Source organism: Amphibalanus amphitrite, unplaced genomic scaffold (assembly GCF_019059575.1).
Source record: "Amphibalanus amphitrite isolate SeventyFive unplaced genomic scaffold, NRLGWU_Aamphi_draft 000416F_arrow, whole genome shotgun sequence".
Lineage (NCBI taxonomy): Eukaryota > Metazoa > Arthropoda > Thecostraca > Balanomorpha > Balanidae > Amphibalanus > Amphibalanus amphitrite.
The window spans coordinates 35,458-59,887 of record NW_024881910.1 but is presented as its reverse complement, the minus strand read 5'-3'; the positions used below and the strand labels follow the sequence as shown (position 1 = coordinate 59,887).

The 24,430-nt window shown below is 48.2% G+C and overlaps 1 protein-coding gene across 1 annotated transcript in view; it reads left to right on the top strand.

Annotated features, from left to right (window-relative positions):
- LOC122390965 (KH domain-containing, RNA-binding, signal transduction-associated protein 2-like) overlaps window positions 1-24,430 on the top strand; it is a 43,934-nt gene that overhangs the window by 5,647 nt on the left and 13,857 nt on the right. The window contains exons 2-4 of the mRNA XM_043384439.1: window positions 12,700-12,827; window positions 15,068-15,184; window positions 18,930-19,091. Coding sequence (XP_043240374.1) covers window positions 12,700-12,827; window positions 15,068-15,184; window positions 18,930-19,091 — 407 coding nt within the window. The remainder of the gene's footprint in view (window positions 1-12,699; window positions 12,828-15,067; window positions 15,185-18,929; window positions 19,092-24,430) is intronic.

Sequence of the window (24,430 nt, the reverse complement as noted above, 5' to 3'; positions counted from 1 at the left end):
CGTGCGCACGTGCAGCAGCACCCCAACTCTGGCACATGGATATGCAGTGCCTAGTGGGTGCCTACCTACATGCCAACTTTCAGCGCAATCGGCCAAGTAGTTACCGAGATATTGCAACAATTACAAAACTGACACCTCTTCGTTTTGCGCGTGGCACGTGCATAAGGGGTCACCCACATGCATCGGGAATAGTCCAATACTTGGTAGAAGGAATGAAGCTACCCTACAAAAATTACCCCATGTAAATCGGTCAAGTGGTTGCTGAGATATAAGCCTCGCAAAAGCGTCCGCACGGCCGGCCGGCCGGCCGCTCATACTCAGAAATTTCCGTTAATCTAAGGAAAGACTACGCTCGCTTCGCTCGCTCCGTAATCAATGCACCAGCCAGTGCAGCCATTGTATAAACGTTTTGTGAAGCGGTGCTGAACGTTCTCACATTTCCAGCAAAGCAGCGTCAAAGGGAAGGCTTTTGATGTTTCGCATCCAGGGTTTTCTTCTTGATTGGCTTTTATATACAATCTAAATGCAAACATGGGATGTTATTATAGTTCTTTATCTTCCCTGACACCCTGGATTCTTGGCTTTTGAATTCATTTTGAATTCATTGCTTCATTGTATTGACAGTCGAAGTACATTCATACGAATTACCCGAGTTTGGTCCATCATACTTACGCCAAAGTCTACCAAAGGCTTACCAAAGTCAACCCAGCTCGGACCACACCCCGTGCTTACCGTAGTCTCTACCTAGCTCTGACGGTAAATGATGTGCTTACTGCGGTCTGTACAGCTCGGTCCATACTTCCTTCTTACCGTGATTTACCCAACTCGATCGGTGCCGGCTCAGTCCGGCCCCCGGTCGGCGGGCTGGCTCAGCTCGCCGTCAGCTCTCTGGTCCGCAGCCACCCCGCAGCTCGGCCGCTGCCAGCTCTCTGGTCCACGGTCCCAGTAGCTCGGCTCCCGTTAGCTCTCTGGCCCGCAGCTCGGCCGCAGTCAGCTCTCTGGTCCTCGTCTACCCCAAGCTCAGTCGCTGCCAGCTCTCTGGTCCGCAGCCACCCCGCAGCTCGGCCGCTGCCAGCTCTCCGGTCCACGTTTCCAGTATCTCAGTGGCTGCCAGAGGCGGACAGCGGCCGACAGTTCTCTCTGCGCTCGTCGGCCTCGGATGTCAGTGATAACGATCTGCGCTCCGCCCCCGGCCGGCTGCCGTGTCCAGTGCCGGCGGCGGTATCCATTACCTTCCCCCGAACTCTCCGGGGAGGGGCGACCGTCAGCGTCGCGTGCCGGGTCTCATCTCGACCGACTCAGTCTGTCTGTCTGTCTGTCTGTCTGTCTGTCTGTCTGTCTGTCTGTCTGTCTGTCTGTCTGTTCTTTCTGTCTGTCCGTCCGTCCGCCTCTCAGTTTTTTTTTTTTTGCTCGTTCGGCCTAGTTCCATTCCCGAGCAGGGGGCAGTTACTCCGGCAATTTTCGCCGGGCAGCAAGTGTTACGTTAAACCGGTTTATGTGAACCCGGAAGCAAAAACAACGTGGGATCCTGGAACCAAAGCTAAGGGAGGTACTTACGTGTACAGCCAAAGAGCCGAGATGTCTGGAGTCGCAAACACAACAGTGGGAATGACTTTTACTAACAATACATGATAGACATGAACACTTGTGAGCTGATGTCAGTCTCAGTGTAATGGAGCCGGGAAGCTTTCATCGCACTGACAGAACGTATAAGACCTTCTAGGCTCCAGCCCCCCGGCGGGGCCTTGTTGTGGGGTGTAATGGTCGGGAGAAAAAGTCCTAAATAATAAAAACCCGACGCCTAACGCAAAGGGCAAAAACCTCGCACCTAAGCCAAAACGGCGCGAGGGAAAAAGCCCTGTAACCGCGATTAATTAACCCGCGCACCGACGGGGGGGCGGATATCCGCCCCCCCTGAGGTTTTTCGCGGATAGCGGGAAAACCGCGGCGCGTAGCGCCGCGAAATTTTGTATGACTATTCTCTCATCAATTTTACACATGGTGTGCAAGTTTGAACCTCCTAACTTTTAAGGTCAGGTCACCAGGTCACTTTGAATGACCCAACCTCAAGTCACTTTTTTGCAACTTTGTCACTGTGCCAGAGCTACAGTAGATGTCGGAGGCCTTTGAAAGTCGCAGGATGTTATTAGGTCATTAGTAGCTACAATTTGTATATCTCGGAATTTTGATGTCGGTGACCTAAGGTCAGGTCAATTTCGCGACCTCCCCATTATAAGTCAATGGGGGAAAAATCAACTCCCTGTTTTTACCACTAAAACGGGTCGGAATGGCCCCATATACCATACATGACTTCACATACGATCAACCTTCACTACCTTGAGGTCTGTTTTGCTGTTGGGCAGCTGTAAGGTCATGTGACGTCATCAAAGGTCACCAAAGGTTTTTTGCCAATAACTCCTTACAGGAACAAGATACAGCCGCGCGGATGGTCTCATTGTGTTCAGCTCGTCAAGACGCATCGAATGATATACATGATGACCTCGAGGTCACGTGACCTGAGGTCAACCTTTGACCTTGACCTTTCGAGGTCAACATATATATCATTCGATGCGGATTGACGAGAGGATCACGATGATGCCCTTAGTTTGTTCCTATCTTGACTACTTCGAAAGTTATTCGAGAAAAACCCTCTCCATATCTAGCGCCGCCATTTTGACTTTTTCGACCCCTGTGACGTCATCTTTGACCTGACCTGAAAATGACCTTGGTAAAAATTGTAGACCTTGTCCGTGCGTATCCGATGCCGTTTACCGCTTGTCGCTATCTTGCTTCGTTCTCGAGATCTCAGGGGGGGGGGGCGGTCATCCGCCCCCCCCCCGTCGGTACTAAGTTGGCGCAGATCCCCGTCGGTGCGCGGGTTAATGTGTGCGTTTGGGGGTGAGCCGGGAGACGAGGGCTCTGGTTAGCGTTTTAGGGGCGGCAGCCGCGGCCCTAACACGCTAAAGGCTCTTGATGCTGGTCTGACCAGCAAACAGCCTGTATGTTTTTTTTTGGGGGGGGGGGGTTGGCTTTTTGGTCTAACGGGACCATTCCAGAGCCGGAAAGATGATAGGAATTCGGGGGAGACATTGGTCTGGGCGGGCATCCTGGTGAGTCGTCGGGGCTGAGCCCATCCAGTGGACAGGCCACCCATCCCCAAAACACTCACCGCACCCGGCTACGGGCCTGCCCCTAGAGGAGCTTCCCGCATGGGACTACATAAGTTGTCCGTCCAACCCGGAAGTGGTAGTTGAGGCGTGGAGGAGAAGGAGTTGAATATCCTGAGGATGGAAACGACGGAACGGTGGCTGTAGCTGCGGGTCCTCCACGGGTCATCTATCTGCAGGATATTCACTGCTGCCTTTCCGACCGATGTGTCACACACCGAATGGTCAGAAGAGTGCCCACTGCCCAGTTATCAAATGAGAATGGACGATGGTGCTGAGTACCAGCATTGCTCTTATACGAGCACCCTCCGGAAGGACCTTCTTTACAGCTTGCTACCAAATAGCCTCAGGCTCCGGTGCCACGGGCTATTTCTAATATGTTATTTACAGGAAGTCAGCAAATAAAACTTACAATGCAAACCAACTTCAAAAGAAATGCTTTACCAAAGAATGTTTTACCCGCCGTCGGCCGGACCCTCCCAGAGTCTCAGTCCCGTCAGCCGGCTCAGTCGCCGGCAGAGAGCTCGGTCCTTTCCGGTCAGCGCGCCGTCATCGCTTTGGCGCAGCTGACAGAGTGAGACGAACGCGGCGCACTTGGCCGCGTTTTTACAGCCCTGTTGCGCTGGAAGCGCCGCCGGTGCGCCAGGTTCGCCAACGATCTGCGGTTGGACGGCGGTGGTCGCCGGTACCAGAGTTGGGCGGCGCCAATTCGCGCGGCAGTTGCTGACGGTTTTTGTGGGCGTCAACGCTCGGCGTGTCGGCGGTCGGTGAGGCGCCGAGCGGCGGGCGCCTGCCATGCCGGCGAGCGTTTTTACCGACACCGGTGTGATACCCTGGTCGGACGATACATCAGCCGGTAGAGCAGGGGAGGAGGGGAGAGCGGGGAGAGCGCTGGTCGTCTCCGCGGTGCAGGATTTCTGCCAATACCAGACGTTGGCCCTGGCGCCGGTGGCCCTGAGACCTAGCTCTACCAGATCTACGGGCACCGTTCCTGCATAGACTCGCCACAACGAAACAGTGTTACCGGATGGCAAGACGTGACAGCATCTGCGGACATGCTAAGTCTTGTTCCTCTCCTTCGTCCACTGTCTCCTTTTTCCATCCCTCTCCCTCTCTCAATGTCTTTCCTTTCCCTTTTTATCGCTCCTCTCTCTCTCTCTCTCACTCTCTCTCTCTCTCTCTCTCTCTCTCTCTCTCTCTCTCTCTCTCTCTCTCTCTCTCTCTCTCTATTTCTTTCTCTATCTGCCTCACTTGCATCTCCCCCATGCACTCGTTTTAATACAGCAAATCTTCCTGAATTTGTCTCCATGGTTGAAATGAAACTCAAACATTGTCAAAATTACAGTTTTCATAAGCTACCCACCACACTACACTCACGCAATGCAGTAATAGCACTGTAACCTCGGCAGAACACATGCAGCTATATCTACGACGCAAAAAATGCCACTGCTTTTTCTAAACAACTCCTTCGTTTGGATGCTCTCAGCGGGACATAATGAAGCAAAACTCCAACCGCTGAGAAGAGAAAATTGCATTTTCTCGAGCCAAGGCAAACTAGGAAGCCTGTGGCCTAATTCTTTACGACGGATTAACTGAGTTTTCTTCTCCCTCCTCATTTAACTTCATTCGAAGCTGGACTTAGAAGTACTGATCAAATATAAGCAGTCTTTTGAACCCGCTTTGATTCAATATTGCGATGCATCTCAAATGCACCCTTACCAATTTGAGTGGAAGGCTTCGTTTTTCCTGTCTAATTCTCGTAGCGCACAAGCCTTCAGATGCTGGCATTTGCACTACCCCTTGGGGAGGCATTTCGAGTAAGGGTGCTGCGGATATCAGTGCGTGGAGATTCTTTTATGAACTAAAACACCACTCCAAGGGTCACAGCGTGGCCGGCTACGTTAAGAGTATGCCACGCAGAGACTGCTTGAAACGTTATCTGACACTGACTGTATTTTCACGTATCAATACCGGCCCACAACGCAGGAGCACATTCACAATTCCAATTCATGCATATGTAATTTTTTAACATCAGCAAATTGCTGAGGTAACCGGTCAGTAGGGCATAATCGGCATAATATATATTGTTGGACTTCGTTAGGCGTCATTTGTGCAATCATCCGTGTCGGGTCTTTCTAAATGAAATAATCATGGATGGTGTACGAACTGTTTTCCTCAGAAAACACCAGAAGTTCTTATCTATCTCACACTTTTCCTTTGCTCTTAGCTTTGCTTCGGTATTTGGTAGGTTGCATCAACGAAATTCCGGTTATTGAAACAATAAAATATCAACTCCACAACCTTGGGATAGTGGTGTCCGGTGCGGCCGATCAAGAGCCAAGCGGGATGATAGAATCACTTTGCGCTGTTTTCCATTGAAAAACAAACATGAGTTATCGCTATAGTGCAGTTCAGCCTTAGCTGTCTGAGATCAGCAATGCTTTTTATTTCCATTTCCCAGATGGAGCCTACCCAGGGCCCTAGAGCCCAGCACCGTTCCACAGCCTGTCTTCCCCGTTGTCTCCTCTGCGTGTGTATGTTGAAGCCCCAGGACTCCGTGCCCGCCTTCCGGCCGTGCTCCTTTTCTCACGGCGTCACTCGCGGCTTAGTACCGCCATCGATTCGGGCCGATGCGGCGGCCGGTGCCGGTCGCACTAGCCGCCCACTGGATGGAGGGGTTTAGCGGCGCTCGTAAACCCTCCGACCGGCTCACGGCGCCGGAGCCGCTCTGCGGGGTGGCCATTGGTCACCGAGCGGCGCGTGCAGAGGCCGAGAGTGACCGGCCGGCGCGTGCAGGGGTCGAGAGTGACCGGCCAGCGCGTGCAGGGGTCGAGAGTGACCGGGAGGAGCGTGCAGAGGCCGAGGGTGACCGGCCAGCGCGTGCAGAGGCCGAGAGTGACTGACCAGCGCGTGCAGAGGCCGAGAGTGACCGGTCGCTGCGACCGGACGGTGAAATACATCCACACCGACCCCATCGCGCCCCCGCTGTCGGCGTTACTTCTCTTCGAGGGCCCTGAGAAAGTGCGCTGCTCAAATACATAAGTGAAAAGTGTAAGGGATTAGTTGAGGGTCAGCACGTTAAATCGTTTGCGCTGGACCATCCACCAATAGTCGTAAGTCGTTTGGACTTATTTGGTAACCACGGATTCTGTAAAACGAGCACCTGTAGATAGGTCCTGCAAGCATAAACAGCATTGAGTTGAGTGTGTATTAAGTGCTTCATTTTGATGTGTCTTTGCACATATATTAGCAGTTTTTCAAGATCAGTGTAATCTTCAGCCATTATCCCGCGCCCTGCTGGGGGGGGGTGTTTGAACACCCCCCCCCCCTTGTGGTTTTTCGCGAATATCTCAAAAACGGCGGCGCGGAGCGCCGCCGTTTTTGGTACACCTTATCATACATCAATTCTACACATGTTGTGAAAATTTCAGACCAAGGTCATTCAAGGTCAGGTCACCAGGTCACTTGAAGTGACCTCACCTCATAAAAACTTTCAATGACTGTCATAGCTACACCGAGTGACCGATCGCTTTGAAACTTTCAGCGATTGCTAAGGGCAATAGCATGTAGAAAATGTATATCTCAGAATTTTGATATCGATGACCTAAGGTCAGGTCAATTTTGCGACCTCGCCATTATAAGTCAATAGGAGAAAATTGAAATGCGCCTCTTTTGGATTCAAGACATTATAAACACTCCCAAACACCGAATTACAAGTGGTTTAGACACACGGAACATGAAAATGGTGTCCGTGACCCTTGTTTATGCCCTGAGGTCATCTTAGGTCACGAATGGTATCTAACAGTTTTTCGCAAATAACTTTTGATAGAGGCATGCTAGAGCGATGAAAACGCCTTAGATGTGTTCAGCTCGACGATACGGATCGACTGATATGCAACATGACCCTTCCGGTCAGGTCATGACCTTGACCTGAGGTCAAATTTTCAAGTTGACCTTTCAAGGTCAAGTTATAGTTCATTCGATGCGTCTTGACGAGAGGAACACGTTGCCGGTAAAAGTAAGCTCGTACAAGGCTTGGGTCAAAAGTTATTGCAGAAAAACTGTTTTTGAAAAAATCGGCTATTTTTGCAGTTTTTGCCCCCTGCAGGCAAAACCGTTGACGTTAGGTCAAATCTGAGAGAATTACTCAGAAAGGGCGTTAATAGGGCTATCGAATGCGCTTTTCCGCGGCGCTGTAGCTCTATTGGTTCCCGAGTTATGCGTTGGCTTCTTGGAAATTTTCGACATTCGACCTGGAAATCGGCGAAATTTTGCCTTCAATGACCTCTGGTGACCTGACCTTTGACCTGACCAAAAAATTGACCGAAGTGATTTCGTCATTATTTTTGACGCTCTTTCGAACGCCGCCTTCCGCGTATCGCTACGTAGCCCAGGAGCCGAGTTACAAGGGGGGGGTGTTCAAACACCCCCCCATCAGGGCGTGGAAATCCAGGACCCCCAGCCGGGCGCGGGTTATGAGATGCCATTTCTACCCTCAGCCTCTGCTTCCCGTCTCATTCCATTTGTGCGCTAACGAAACAATCCTAGCCTTGTTAGTCATTCCGAAGAACCTGAGTCCGGAAGATTTTGATAAGTTGTTCTAAAACGCTAATCCCTTTTTAGCTTTCACGTCCTATCTAAAAATACGTTTCTTTTAGGAGACAATAGAACAGCGCACGGTTTAGGTAATTTCTGTTGCCGGAAGATGTGCGATGTTTAGCATTCAGAGTAGACCAGCAATATAATTTCCACCAGGTCACCCTGGTCTGACTCAAGCAGAAAGCACCAGAGGACCAGAAAATTGTGCCATTAATTTAGAATCACTACTGTTTCAGTTGCGTGATAGTCTAAGCACATGCATTTGTGTTCATCTTCAATGATTTTTGCATGGTTTTGTGTATCGTACATTGTAGACGCATAAAGTAATTCGTAACAGGCACTCGCTATGATAAGATAGGTGCATAACTGGCAACATCGTCATTCGTCAATCATATGTTTGGTCTCTATGGCATATTAAAAAATAACGTTGTCATTAGTTTGTATGCAGTATGTATTCAAATGATATAGCCACTAAATTATGATAGTCAAGCAGACTCTAGTACCACCGAGGACACGAAGGCATTTATTAAATCGTGTGAATCTCTTGCAATGAAGAATGAGGTCTAGTCTTTAAATGCTTATCTTCTCGCCTGGGACCTTCGATCTCCTGATTGATGGAGCAAAGGCCGCCAAATTTGCTGACATAAAGTCGAATGAAGTGGCGTCGATGGGTCCATTCCTAGAGATTGCATTACGATCGACAGGCCTCTGTGGCGTTTGGCAAATGCGTAGACTCGGCAAACTCCTTTCCCAGTCATTTCATTACATCGATAAGCATCAATCTGTTTTAAAAGGAACTTCAATTGGTCAGTTAGGTTCATGTACGGAAGACTTTGGAGTGGGTGGGGAATATCCTGGTTCCAGAATGTCCATGACTTGGTGGGGCATCCGTCTTATGTGCCGATCGGGGTGATGAGAGCCCGGTGCGAGCCGGTTTGGCGCTCGCTGTATACCACCTATGGAGATGGTCTGTGGTTAGTGTGCAGCTCCAGTGCCAATAAATATCCCTTTTAGCTTTTTTTATCTTTCTAGATGCAAAAATGCACTTCCCATCAAGACAGCACGAAATATGTTCATACTACATTCGTTAATTTTGGATATTCTCATAATTTTTGCCTTTTCTCATGTAACAATAAGAGGAGTCAATGTTTTTTTTTCTACAAAGCCGGTTACCACCCGCTGTGCTGGTGTGGCACCCACCGATACAGATGGCCCCTGCGGGATAGTGTGTGGGGGCGTAGTTTCCCTGGGGAAATTACACCTGGGTCCGTCCGTAAATGGGGAAATTACACCTGGGTCCGTCCGTGAATGGGGAAATTACACCTGGGTCAGGCCGTGAATGCTGTAAGAGTGAGCCGGACCCCACGGTCCACCGGAGCCAACTCTGGCTGAGACCCGAGCAGGTCATTACACGAGTGTGGTAAATGCGAGAGTGTACAGTACACTGTATATACATACATTACTTGCCCCGTGCTCATTGTTCTTCGCATTCAATGGGTCCCGGTTCCCCAGCCCCCGATGCATCAGGTACTGCATTCCCAGTGGCCAGTTCTTGTATTTCCAGATCCTGAATTTCCACTTTCTGCACTGACAGTTTTTTTACCTCTCCGTGTAAACAGTGTTACAGTGTTTTCGATGTCACCAGTTCCACTACCTAGCGCTCTGTTCACTGTGTCTCTATATTGCAGCATGTGAAGGGGAGGTGGGGAGGGAGATGGGAGAGGGGGTCTCAATCGGGACAGAGGAAGCACGTAACGACCCTGCAGCAATGGCTCTATAAACCCAGAAAATGAGCCTATAAACGCGGCATGCATGCCACTCACAGAGCTGCCGCAGGTGAACCCGAGTCCCTAAACGCAGCCATTACGAGCCGGGCTATTGTTGGGCTCCCACATCACCGATTCAGCTGCAAACGGCTGGAGATTTATCCAGAAACGGAGCACATTTGGGACCTTACGTGCGTGCAACCAACTGCGTCCACAAAACAATAGGGAACTTGCCAATACAAGGAAACGTACTTACGGTTGTCAAGCATCTTTGTGTTACACAACACCTGAGTCATTCAGTTGACCCCAATTGACTCTGCGGATGAATGCATAATGCATCATTTTCCTGGCCAGCGGTTGACCTGTACGTTATGCATAACAAAAACGTTTGCAGCTTAGGTATGCTACGGCTATTCGCTGTGTGTGACCTGTGATTAGCACGCAAATCGGTGTTCACCCAAGTAGGAACCGAATAGGGTCCTAAAATAGCATTGCTTAACCCTCGCCCTGGCAGGGCATTTTTCATAACACGGCCTGGCAGGGGCGGGGGTCGATGCGACCCCCCTCGCGATTGGCTCCTATGGCACCTAGAAACACCAAATTTGGTAGGTAGGTGGGCCCCCTGGAGTTCTCGCCCCTGTGCAAATTTAGTTGCTCTAGGTCAATATTTAGGGGGGTTGGGGGGGGGGGTATAAATGTAAAAATTTCGCTAAAAACAGGTCAAACGTTTTTCGCTTATGATTTTTGATCTAATTAACCCGCGCACCGACGGGGGTCTGCGCCAACTTAGTACCGACGGGGGGGGGGGGGGCGGATGACCGCCCCCCTGAGATCTCGAGAACGAAGCAAGATAGCGACAAGCGGTAAACGGCATCGGATACGCACGGACAAGGTCTACAATTTTTACTAAGGTCATTTTCAGGTCAGGTCAAAGATGACGTCACAGGGGTCGAAAAAGTCAAAATGGCGGCGCTAGATATGGAGAGGGTTTTTCTCGAATAACTTTCGAAGTAGTCAAGATAGGAACAAACTAAGGGCATCATCGTGATCCTCTCGTCAATCCGCATCGAATGATATATATGTTGACCTCGAAAGGTCAAGGTCAAAGGTTGACCTCAGGTCACGTGACCTCGAGGTCATCATGTATATCATTCGATGCGTCTTGACGAGCTGAACACAATGAGACCATCCGCGCGGCTGTATCTTGTTCCTGTAAGGAGTTATTGGCAAAAAACCTTTGGTGACCTTTGATGACGTCACATGACCTTACAGCTGCCCAACAGCAAAACAGACCTCAAGGTAGTGAAGGTTGATCGTATGTGAAGTTATGTATGGTATATGGGGCCATTCCGACCCGTTTTAGTGGTAAAAACAGGGAGTTGATTTTTCCCCCATTGACTTATAATGGGGAGGTCGCGAAATTGACCTGACCTTAGGTCACCGACATCAAAATTCCGAGATAAACAAATTGTAGCTACTAATGACCTTATAACATCCTGTGACTTTCAAAGGCCTCCGACATCTACTGTAGCTCTGGCACGGTGACAAAGTTGCAAAAAAGTGACTTGAGGTTGGGTCATTCGAAGTGACCTGGTGACCTGACCTTAAAAGTTAGGAGGTTCAAACTTGCACACCATGTGTAAAATTGATGAGGTTATAGTCATACCAAATTTCGCGGCGCTACGCGCCGCGGTTTTCCCGCTATCCGCGAAAAACCTCAGGGGGGGGCGGATATCCGCCCCCCGTCGGTGCGCGGGTTAAGATAGAGCAAAAAGAAAAGCACCAGTGAACTCAGCACGTCAAGGCGCGTCGAATGATATACTTTTTAGCTTGCTTAAGTGTACTTAAAGTTTTTTCTTAAATTTTAAGTAAACTTGAATTAATAAATTAAGTTCAAGTTAACCAAATTGCATCATATTGCATATCATTCGATTCGGCTGATAACCTGGAACACAATGATGCCATTTTTTAAGCTCTAGCGTCATTATGTGCCAAGTTATTGGCAAAAACGTCATTTGACCTCAGTTGACCTCATTTGACCTGACCCATGGATAAGTACACCAAACAAAGGAGCACCAAGTGACCTGCTGTTAAATACTGTGGTTTCAAAGCACAAAAGTGATAGAACGAAGCGGATATCTCCAGTATTTTCCGAATTTAGTATTTTTCCATAGGCTTAACATTACGACGTAATGACCTCTAACTGACCTCAGGTCAGTGACCTAAAAAAAAACGAACTACATGTTATACAACTCAGTGAACTTAGCACATCCTGAAAGTTTGAAGGAAATCAGTCCAAAACTGTGAGTTGGACAGGTGCAAAAAGAAAATTGAAATTTGACCATGACCATGTACCGGTTTTTCTGACCTGGTGACCTGACCCAAGGTCACCCGGACCTGAAATTTTCAGGTCGTATGTAAAAAGGCTGCCCCATAAGCTGTGCCAAATTTGGAGGCGCTTTTACGCTATCTTCGAAAAACCTTAGGGGGGGGGGGCGCATCGACCCCCTGCCAGGGCGAGGGTTAAAAGCGACCTGGAGGAAATGTCTCGCAGACTTAGAAGCATAGCACCAGCAATGATGCGACGTTAATCGATCGATCTTGGTGTCATTTACTGATTGACATTGCTTTCAAGCGGCACTTTCAGCTGAATAGCTGCGCTAATGCGTTTTGTCCGATTTTCACTTTGCCGCTTGATGTAGCGCACAGTTTCTCTCTGGACATTGATAAGGTTGTGTAAAGGCATCGCCTATAATTGACCTCACTTCAATTAACTTCACCTCGCTTTTCACAAAGTACACGTTTAGTGAATTGTCTTGCGCATTTCACAACCACTTCGTTTTGTCTAAAAAGTTTTTCGAGGCGCAAGAGGCATCACTGATGGTATCGTTTTATACCTTTCAGCAATAAAACTGCCGTTATGAACGATTAAGCACAAGAGATAAGCTATCTTGTTGCGAGCGAGCGTGAAGCGCGCAGGAAAGTCGTTAGTAGAATGACAGAGCATCCTGAGCATAAGCGACCAGCCGGCCGGCCGTGGTCACGCTTTTGATGCACTTTTGATTTTTATATCGTTTTTCAGTAAATAATACCTCCTCTACATCTTGCGCTGGTCAGCGGTAACCCTTGATATCGTGGCACTGAGCGTCCGTTCTGCTCTGTCGCAGAGATCCAGCGCGTGCAGTCGGATATCCGCGCCGCCGGCAAGCCAGAGTCCAAGTACGCAGACGTCATCCGGGAGAAACCGATCCGCGTGACGTCCCGGATCGTGGTGCCCGTTCGGGACCACCCGAAGGTGAGTAATTATAGGACAGTTTCGGCTTGTATTAGTCGTCTCCTAGCCTTTCAAAAATATTTATTTCACCTCTGCTTCGAGTTGTTGCCTGCCACTTGGGAGTAAAAACATTTTGATACCGAACCTTCGAGCAAAAACACTTGACTTTTTTTTTAAAAATAATATGCTCATCCACAGACTTCTCTATATATAGAGAAGTCTGTGGCTCATCATTTACGTTTATTGAGCACGAACAAAAGCGACGTACATATCTATGCTGCTCATTTACATATTCCATTTGTCCTTTCCCCATTTTGCCTTTAACATTCCCCTTCCCTCTCTCTCTCTCTCTCTCTCTCTCTCTCTCTCTCTCTCTCTCTCTCTCTCTCTCTCTCTCTCTCTCTCTCTCTTCATTCCTTACCCTCTCCTTCATTTTTCCTTCCATTATAGTCCCAATTGAAAGCTGGTTTCGCCGCGTTTCAATGCTCCGAGTTCCGACCGTAGTCTGTTGGCCGGCCGTCTGGCTACCAGTCGACCTCTCGCCTGCCTCCCAGCACCCTGGCAGAGAGACTGCTGTCGGAATGACTCCGTGAATCACACCCTCGGACAGACAGACAGCCGGCAAAAGCGACTCGGAGCCACTCAGAACGATATAATGACGACAGGCATTATTGATGCCGCTGACCCAACTCGTATCTCAGAGGGGTGAGCTGAGGACGCTGCAAAAACACAGCAGGAGAGATAGAAAGAGAGAGAGAGAGAGAGAGAGAGAGAGAGAGAGAGAGAGAGAGAGAGAGAGAGAGAGAGAGAGAGAGAGAAAGAGAGAGAGAGAGAGAGAGAGAGAGGGATAGAGGGAGGATTTGGGAAGGGAGAGAGGAAGGAAGATGAAAGGGAAAATGAGACGGGGAGGAATGAAGGGAGTGAGCGAGAAATAATGAGACAGGAGAAACTGTGTGCCATTGTATGGTTTTATCATAAAAAGATCGCAAACGGCATAGCCCTCATCCACAGTTCACAGGCTGACAAAATGACCACGCTGTGTCAAAAGACCGTCTTGTACCGTCGATTCCCTTCATGATAAAGTAAAATCACCACTATTTGGGGACGTTTGGATAGTTTTCGCAGACCAAAATCTCTTTGACCCCTTGAATTGGTTCTTTGTCAGATATAACCTCTAAGAACCTAATCCCTGGATTCCAACCTCCTCAACGAGCGGCCACTCCGCCATAAAACGATCAGTTTTATATTTACCGTGGTGGCGCTATCATTCAATGGACGGCGCAATATGGTGGCGAGGCTGGACGCTGCAAGGGTCTGGCATTGCTCGGAGCTGGCTGGATCGCCGCGTCCCAGCTGACTGAGCACAGCACCAGGCGATCCATGGCCCAGACTACCCGGCGCCGAGGCAGACGAGTTATCCCACATCGAACAGTCACTGTTTGGATTGCTTACCTGCTCTATGTGGACAATGTCAGATAAGCACTGAGAGCGAAACGATGGCAGTATCCCTGGCATGTTTCCTACCTCTGTTTGAAAATGGTGACATATAATGCTGTCTGGGTCCAAGAACAAAGATCTACTAGATACGAATACAAATACCTACACTCAAAGCCCCATTAAAAATGTGCAATTTAATGCCTCTTTAAACTTGACGCATTAGGAATAATGTTTCTCCTCACCCTCAATTGAGGTATGAATATATAGATCCAGAATTTACATATATAAATATCAAAATGTCCGTATGTGACGCGTCAGTCACGCTTGGCGGGCTATTGCTCCGGAACGGTGCGGGCTACGGGGGTGGAATTTTAGGCGCCAGCCGGACGCGTGCATCTGTTTGTCATATTAAGTTTTGGTGGGGGTGCGCTCGCCGGTTTGCACGTGGCGGGCGCATCTTTGCGGAATTTTGGGCCGCGGCCGGCGCCGAGCAGTGAGCACGCGCATTATCCTCAGTTTCTTCGCCAAACTGAGCAAAATCAGAGCCGGAAGGTCACTGACCTTGCAATGACGGCCGATTGCAATGAAACTTGGTTTATTACGCTGCGCGTAATGCTGTCCCTCTTTACGCTGCGCGTAATGCTGTCCCTCTAGTCAAATATAAAATGCTTTTCTGTGTGAACATCGTGCAGTACGTACACATGACCTCTCAAGCCAGTTGGGCAGTTGGCCGGGCTTTGTACTCCTCAGACGACCAAGTTTGAGCAGGTCCATAGAAGCTGTGCACGCCGCCGCACTACCGGGTGACCTTTGGTGCGTTTCAGTTCAACTTTGTCGGCAAACTGCTCGGCCCGAAGGGCAACTCTCTGAAGCGGCTCCAGGAGGAAACACTCACCCGAATGGCGATCCTGGGACGCGGCTCCATGCGAGACAAAGTCAAGGTGAGATTTAGTACTGTGGGATCAGTGATGTATTCGTTTTTGAAGTGAGTGTTTCTGGTCTCTCTTTATCTATGGTGCTTTAACTCGCATGCTTTTATTATTGAAAAGTTTGTCACACTTACGGCAATAAGTGAGATATTTCAACGGAACATATTTGTTTCGGTTCAACTCTGCGATTATAAAAAAACTCTTGTGTTTCGGCTTCCATAAATATTAAATTCCTACACTCAGCTGCATCCTTGACTTTTCAGTGTGGACTCATGTTCCATTTACCAGATTGCTATCATTTACCAGATACTTTTTAACCAGATTACTCATTTTAAGGTGACTGGTGAAAACAGGTCGAGGCATATGCTGAGCACATGTCGATCTTTTTTTAATGACAACAAATGTTGCGGTAACAAATCAATAATCATACGCTGCTGAACATATGGCGTACCTAGGCCATACGTTCTAGGTATAGCACGTCGGTATACTGTGGCTGGCGCGGCGGGAGCGCCGGTAGTTAGACTGTCCCGCAGCACGATGATGTGTTGCGGCACAGCTTACCACCAGCCCGGCGCCAGCCGAGCCACGGCGTTCACCCAGACGCACGCGTCTCCCCGCGAGCTGAATGGCTCGATGGATGGGCCGCACATTTGGCTTTATCGTAGAACATTCCCGTTAAGATGACTTTCCAATCTGCCGCAAGTGAGTGGCATCAGTGAGTAGAAGTTCACCTGAAACTCAGCGTCAATGTTTGCCTTCTACCTATCGCAAAGCTAGCCTTAGTTTTCAGCCTTGGCGTGAAGAGATACACAGCGTAAGATTTTAAATCGGGATCATTTTGGGCTGCTGCTTGGAAATAAAGATATGTTTATGAAAATGTTTGGAGTTCGCTCTCGGTGGTCTGGCGCTTAGCCAGCACGCAGGATAGAATGGATATCAAGCATCACCGTGAATAATTCCAACTAATACATCACGGGAAATTGAAATGGTGAGTTAAATGAAAGGCTTTATGGTAAGATATCATCAGATATAGTTAATTTTTTTGAGAAACCAGGAGGATCTTCATAGCCTATTCCATAATTAAAAGTTATTCACGTACAAGATGCAAGATATCCACCTATTTGACGTAGTCTTAAATTCAGATTTATGCTGCCCATCACTTCATGGGCGTAGGAACGCCTGGAACATTGTGGGTGCATGGGTGCAGAAATCCAGCCATGGCCGGTGAAGCGGGGGGGGGGGGGGAGGGGGGGAGCGACACCCGAGCGAAGGCTCGTTACGAGCTTTGAGGGTGTACCATGTCGAAAAGGTACCAACCGATAAGTGCATTTGGAAGCATTGACCCTCGCATGTGAAGGGGGGTCTGATGACCCCCCCCCCCCCCACCATGGTTGTTCGCAAATAACTCGCGCAAAAAGTGGCCGATCGCGACGAAACTTTAAGTACCCTCGAGTTGATCAGTTTTACACCTACTCTGAAAATTTCATGACCCTGACCCAAAAGACCTTTGACCTGTGACCTGATTCTCGAAACCATGTTCGGCCGGAATCGCGATTTGGCGTATGTCAGCTCACATTATCCGCGCTTTTCCAGTCTTTTTGTGATTGTAGACGTCCAAACATGTGAAATGATGTTCTTCTCATGCATCACGGTGGGTGTGAAGATAACCTGAAGGTCAGGTCAGGTCGTTGACCTTTGATGACCTCGGTTCACTTTTTCGAGTTTTTCATGTTTTTAGGGTAGTTTATAGGGCTGATTTCGAATTTAGCATCCATTTGAACGTTTACGAAGTAGTTTTAGTGCTTTCGTAATCGTGACATGCTACGACGCCGTCAGTGGTAGTTGACACCTACTATGGATAGCCGGTAGGACGCCTAATGGTTGACCTGACCTGACCTGACCCGATCTGGCCTAAATGCATGAAGAAATCATCTGTGATCAAAACTAACATCAGATATTTGTGATCAGCACCCCGAAAAACCCGATAACAGCTTCACTTTAAGCAGTTCTAGCAGGTCCCGATTTTCCCGACTTTTGGAATATTGACCTGACCTGGAAGGTCAACCAATGAAGTAGGACCTTAAAATTGGGTATCATCGGCTTCCTCTCGTCACGGGCAACACCCTCGTTTTTTCCGCGAAGCTCTAGCTCGATCAGGGGCCGAACGCCAGGGGGTCCGACCGACCCCCTCCCCCTCCCCCTACAGATTAGAAGCTGGAAAGCGCTGCACACATTCGAGGGCTAATATTGTCAATATTGACTACCGCAAAAAGTAAAAGCGGCCAACTTAGCCATTTTCGAAGATATCGGGCTAAAATTTTTGACAGTGGGTCATCGGTTCGGTATGTGTTCAGTCACATGCTCCATTTTCCTTTTTCCAGCACAAATGTAAGTTTTGAAGACCATCACTGATCACAGTAGCAAATGCTTCGAAAGATGGATAGTAGGCAACATATCCTAATTTGCCGTGCTGCATGGGAAGTAGTGTTGATGAAAAAGGGGTTTTTGGTTCAGATTATTGTGGGTGCAGAATACATTGTCTGCACCCACTGGATAAATATTGTGGGTGCAGCTGCACCCTTGCACCCATGGTTCCGACGCTTATGCATCACTTGGCTCCCATTTTTTTCATCCTTCACTTCAGTGGGCCATTTATAGGAGGGAGCCACTGCTCCTCTTCCATCCCTCCCCTATGGGCTGTGACAGCAGTGAAAGCTCGCCCTTGGTGGCCCATAGCTAGAATCCACAGTCCGGGAGTATGGGGGGAGGCGGGGCGGAACCGGAACCTCCGGAAATTTGAGTCGAAAACGGCACTGATTGGTTACTGGGGCTCTGCTGAAGAGTCTTGATATTATTTCAATTCTTACATCATGAATTGAAGAAAAAGTAGTACTATTGGTAGTGCCATATGCTTTAATTATTTCATATATGTTGGGAAAGTATAATACGTGATTCTGCAACAATTGCTAAATCCACGCTGTCATCAACTTGGGGTTTCTGGAGATTAAAAAGCCGTTTGAGATTGCTGAAACTGTTGACCGTCTCCATTTGCGGCTTTGAAAGAAATAAGAATTGGGCTATGGAAGATCAGCATCAGCGTTTCCCTGCACTCAGTGAAGCATTTTCCTAGAGATCGCTAAATCCCTGCAGATTTGTCTTATCCCCATGGTGACTGTTTCACAATACAGCAGATACTAACTATGATTGTTGTGACTGAGACTGTTTTGTGGATTCGTATTCCCAGCGCACTTTAGAGGGAACAAGGAAGTAGCATTAAAAATAACCAGCCGGGAAATGCCACCCAAGACCAGTGCGCACCACAGCTGACACTGTGACTGTTCTGGCCGGCAGGCGGACAGTTTGTCTGATAGGAGTCTGATGTCGGTCTGATGGTCTGTGTGTGAAGTTAGTGTGGTAGTGTGTCTGACTTAGGTCTGATGGTCTGTCTCTCGTTGGTTCGGTGGGTCAGTGACGTCGGTCTGACGGGATCTAATATTTGGTTTGAAAGTCTGACGGTTTGGTGGTCAGATGGTCTGTCTGTCTGTCTGGTAAATTGACACTGAATAAGGTTGACTAGCTGCTGACTGGTCTGTCTGACTGACAAACGATCTAATGGCTGGCTGCTGGCTGGTCTGTCTGTGACGCGGTCTTCTCGTCGGAATGACATGCAGGGTTTACTGGTCTGACTGACGCGCTGGTTGAACTGCCTGACTGACGCAGTCCGCTGGTCTGAGTGACTCGGTCCGCTGGCCCCCAGGAGGAGGAGATGAGAAAGTCCAACCACCCGCGAGCGGCCCACCTTCACGAGGAACTGCATGTGGAAATCGTCGCCTTCGCTCCGCCCGCCGAGGCTTATGCGCGCATGGCCTACGCGTTGACGCAAGTGCGACGTTACTTGATACCGGACAACAACGATCAGGTCAGTGGTGTCCGAGGATGAGGTCATTGCCGCTAATGTTATCCGCGGATACGGTTATACCGCGTGAAACACTGTGTGTGTTCTTCATGAACCAGACGTTCTGCTTCGCCTCTAAGCCAGTTTACCCTAATACCCAAAAAATATAAGTGTGGAATATTTTAAGATGTTTTTGCATTATACGTTCTTTCAGCTTGTTTTCAGTGCGGTACGGAATTTTGGCGGCTGAAGAGTCTCCAACCCACAGCGACAACACTGACTCATTTCGATGCTTTATCATCACGCTAACACATGCACAATGGCGTGTTGACGCATTCGCATAACCCATCATCACATATTCGCCGATTATGTGAATATGTTAACATCCTGATAAAGCATCCAAACCCATCTGCATTTATACAGATTTGAATATTCCATGTATTTACCATAATTTTCTACGCGAGTTCTGAACAAAAAGAACACAGTTCACCCGGAGCCCATATGCTTTTGACATTCTCACCTGAAAAAACACGTCCTTCCATTATCAACATATCAAAACATATAGTAAGCAAGCATATCAAACGTTACGTGTTGCGGTGCATTTTTGCATCGTATGCATGTTACCATGAGCAAATACATTTATTAAACATCGTATGTTGAGCCACGATGCAATAAATGTAATAGTTAAGTCAACTGCATACATAGCGGCCATTATCAAAGCGCCATTATCAGAATAATACAGTTCCCTGTACACTAACGGCCTGCCTGCAGCAACTGCAGCGGTCCGGCAGCATGACCTGGTGGGAATGTAGTCGCCCATGAGCCGCTTCCTCATGGTTTTCACCAACGGAGGTTAGGGCGACTTTAAAACGTTGTTACCCGTCTAAAACACAAAGTTTTGAGCATGCCTGTACTTTCAACGAATAAGCAACGATGTCCGCTGGGGTGAATTGTGAATCCGGTTCGAAGCGGACGTGGTCTGAGGCCTGCCACATTCATTAATAATGCAAGCCTGCATGTTTTGACTTTCCACTTTCACGATGGCCTGACATGAGATCGGGTGACCTGACCCACAGTAATCGAATGGTATAGTCTCTGCCGAGCTCATCTTTATAGGCAACATCACCATTTTTATTTCCTATGCACAAGCGATGCGTCTCATTTGATGGTATCACCAAGGATGCAGAGAAGACACCAGAAAATAATCAAAATATGTCGTCCTTCGATAACCTGCCATTATAATTGCATTATCTTCAAAACTGTATTGATTATGAGATTGTCTGTTCGTCGGATATGTTCTTGTAGGGATGCAAAAGTGACTATGTCCGGCAGGAACCACTTAGTAGTCATATAGTTACATAAAGGCACTCGCAGCGCAAGTCCTACACTACCTTAAGCCTCAATTATGTAATGAGCTCGCTAAGGGCCTCTAGCCGCCTACCATACGCTTCGGTTGGAAATCTGGGATTTCGAGGTGTATTTAAAAACATTGTGTCTCATTCAAGGTTACAAGTAAATGATTTGCGATCAAAACAAATCAATGCGTATTGCGTATTTACATGCATTGTATAAATCAATATCGGCTCACTAAAACAGGTCAAGACGCAGGCATTGACGCTTGTAGGGTAGCATTTTACTTAAGTACAAGATGTTAATGCACTCCAACTACTCACTTATACTACTCAGTGCACTCAGTGGTCGTTCATTTTATATGATGACTAGAGACGTCAATCGGATACCAACTTTTTGGTATACCGATACCAAACCGATACCAACCTGGTATTTGGTATTTCAAGACTAACATATTTCGAATTTCGTTGGCGTTGTGAATCCTAGCTAATGTAAAAGAGGCTGTGAATTTGGTTAAAAGTTGGTATTTCCCTGATATTTCCAAGTCGGTTCGGCTTCGGTATATGCCCACGGCTCCTATTGATATTTGGTTTCGTATCGGTATCACAATTTTTCCAAATCGACGCCACTAATGACGACCACAAACCACATGCAAACACACACACCATAGTCACCTCGAAAAGCGCAAAAAGTGATAGAGTGAGGCCGGGCAGATAGCATATAGTCAGCACATGCCTACAGCCAGTAACAGTGAGCCATATAGCAACCTGTCAGACATACATGCAGACAGACAGACAGATAGACAGAGTGCACCCCTCCCTTTCCACGGCGCGGTGGGTGTTGGGCGGTGGACCGGACGGGCGTGGCGGCCTGGCCAGGCGGCGGTAGCTGGATAGGACAGTCGGTGGACCTGCAGTGGCCGAGCCAGCGGTAGCTGGATAAGACAGTCGATGGACCTGCAATGGCCGAGCCAGCGGTAGCCGGATAGGACAGTCGCGGGCCTGCATTGGCCGGCCATAGTCGGCACTAGTGTCAGTCGGCGGCCAGGGTAGGCTATTATCGCTCTATCGTCCGGCTATTGAGGCGGCCTGTGCAGGGTGGGGGACTGCCAGACTCGGGGGAGTGTGTGTGTGTGGGGGGGGGACTGCGGCCGGCCGCTTTTGTTGGGCCTGGCCGGTTTTATGAACCGTACCGCGCCGCTTATCGGTTATCAATGTTGGTATGACACAGCACAGTTGACACTGCTGAGGCCTGAGGGTATAGGTGACAGCCACACCGAGAAACAGATGAACAGGGGGTGAAAGGGGAGGCTAGTGATGCTAGCTGGCGTCTCACGAATCGACATTGTAAATGTAAAATACGTGCGGCAAATGTGACAATGTAGAATGGTTGGATGAATGCCGAACGGTGTACATATATAAAAAACATGTGACACATGTGGATTATTACTCATAAGACACAAACACATTTTAGCTTCTTTATTGCACTGTCGCCTAATGAACCGTTTTTCCTAAACATATCCTGGACATATTTTTTTCAATATATGTATAAGATAGATATTTGTAAGCCAATGCAGCGTGTTCGACTTTGTGTAACCTAATTTCGCTGATTTGCGTTGTGCCAGCACGGCTGGTCGTTTAAGTTAGAGCTTCTCAGATATCTGGACGCCTAACTGCAGACTTGTTTTCGGCCATATCGCAAATCAAATCAAAACTGGGCATAACAAGCACATCGATCAGAGTAGCAAACTATGTGCCCTGCAGGCTTAATTCGGGGATTCCGGACAGTGAGAAATATGTAAAGCTTTAAAGTTTACAGCTTTCAAATGAAAGTCAATGTAACTGTGTCAACAATTCAAAAACAAATATTTCCATTTCCGCAATTCAGCTGAATGCACTTCGTTTTGGTTTGCGAAACCTTCTATAATGTCAGGTTTACCATGCTTACCAACTAGCATATTGGCAACAGGATCATAAAACAATTCATAATAACCTTTTTAAGAAATAAATGGCCCGTACAAAAAGGCAAATGTCACCTGTCGGGTAAGGCACAAGACAAATTTGCATTATATGACAATGAATGTGCCATTTTATGAACCTAGCTAAATTAGCTGGCAGTATCCACAAAAGACGCAAATTGTGACAAACTGATTGCACCCAGCAAGTTCTCAGAGCATCCACGCTGAACAGTGAACTGTTTCACTGTTGGTCGATGATCGTAAGAAGCTCACATACGTAGCAGCGAACATTGTGGCGCTGGGTCTCTCTGGATGGCCAGCTGTGCTCTTTTGTGTGAGTTTCCGTGACCGGTTCCCCATCCTTATGACCAGTCACGCGAACCGTGCCTGCTAAGCGGCATCTCGAGAGCCGCTTAAAGCCATTAAAGCCATTACGAGCACTGCTGGGGCTGAAAAGGACCAAACCACTCCGTTTAATGACGCAGGGTGGTCTGAGGAAGAGCTCAGATATCGTTCTGGGCTGTTACTTATGGATAATGTGCAATGAGGAGCTTATCATGCTACAATTTCGCTTGCACGATTGAGCATGGTTGGCATTCGCCCAGAAGCTGCAGGGTCCCGACCTCAGGGAGTCAGGTGCGTCGCGATATTCATCTTCCTTCGGAGTCCAGCACTTCTTCCAGACCAACGCGACAGGGAGCATTCTCCCATACAAGGATGGCTTCTTCCATCCAAGACCGTAGGGGAAGGTGGGGTAAGACGGACCAGCTAAGGTTTGAGGCCGCATATCTTGCTACACTGCTCTCGTAATTCATATTATTTATAGTCTTCGGAATGCTCAATCCTTCCTCTGTTGATATGTGTAAAGACTAAATTTCAAATTAAAGACATCTAGGTGGTGGATGCTCTTAAAGAGGGACATGTCAAAAACTCAGACAAGAAAAAACGTGGGGTAAGACGGACCACCCAGCAGTGCCTGCTATCCGTTCATGTGTGTTACACTTCTGCTCTGTACTCTTGTAAGAAAAAGTAACCAGATTGGTAAAATAACAAAATGAGCCTTTATTCTTTACTCATGTGTGATGGAAGTGCAGCTAAAAGCTGGGAACATGTGTGTTGATTGTCGTTTGGCATGAATGCATGCTAACTGAGCACTTTCATGCATGGCTCACATCCAACAAAGACTCCTTCCTGAAAAATTAGCTTACTTAAACTTGTGTCAATGTTTTGGAAAAAAAACTTTCCATATGCAGGGTACAATGGACCACCACAGGGTAAGATGGATCACAGTGGTCCGTCTTGCCCCAAATCTAAATTCTGTCATTATCATAACGTATATGTCAAATAGCCCAGCATTGCAAAACCTTGCCTTTCCTAAAGTGTGATTATAACTATGTTTATAACTTTGTTCTTCACAGTAAAGTGCAAAATAGAAACTAATCATGCAAGAAAGGCGCCGTAATTGAATCACCCGTAGACCTCTTATATTAGATCGGTTTGACGAAAAACAACATTTTTCTCAATAACTCAAAAGCTATGCGTCCTAGCAGCATGAGCTCAAGGTGGCCATTGTTACGAAGGAAAACAAACATAGTGAGTGCATAAAGCAGTAGATACCAGCAGCGGTTCAGCCGGGAGGGCTGGTGGTCCGTCTTGCCCCGCTGGGCCGTCTTACCCCACCTTCCCCTACATACCCTTCCATCAGCTGGAAAGACAAGCGTAGCATTGCTCTCATTCAGTCCACGCAGTCTCTTGGGCGCCCCTGGGCGACGCTCTCAGTACGATAAGACCGGTCTGAATTACGTCGCCGATGATGTGATTGTGCACGTTCTGACCTTTTGAGGTTGGGTCTTCCGCGGAGCATGTTGATCCCGTACGGGAGCGGCCACATGAATGCCTCAGAAAAAGGTTGACGTTACATGCATCCATGTAGAGACTGTTTTGCCTTCACATGGACGTGAAAAAGCGGTCCATCGTGAGGTTCCTTTCGCTTCCTTTTAGCTCTTATACCACATAGAACACCAGTATCGGCATTCGGCACGGACTCAAAGTGGGC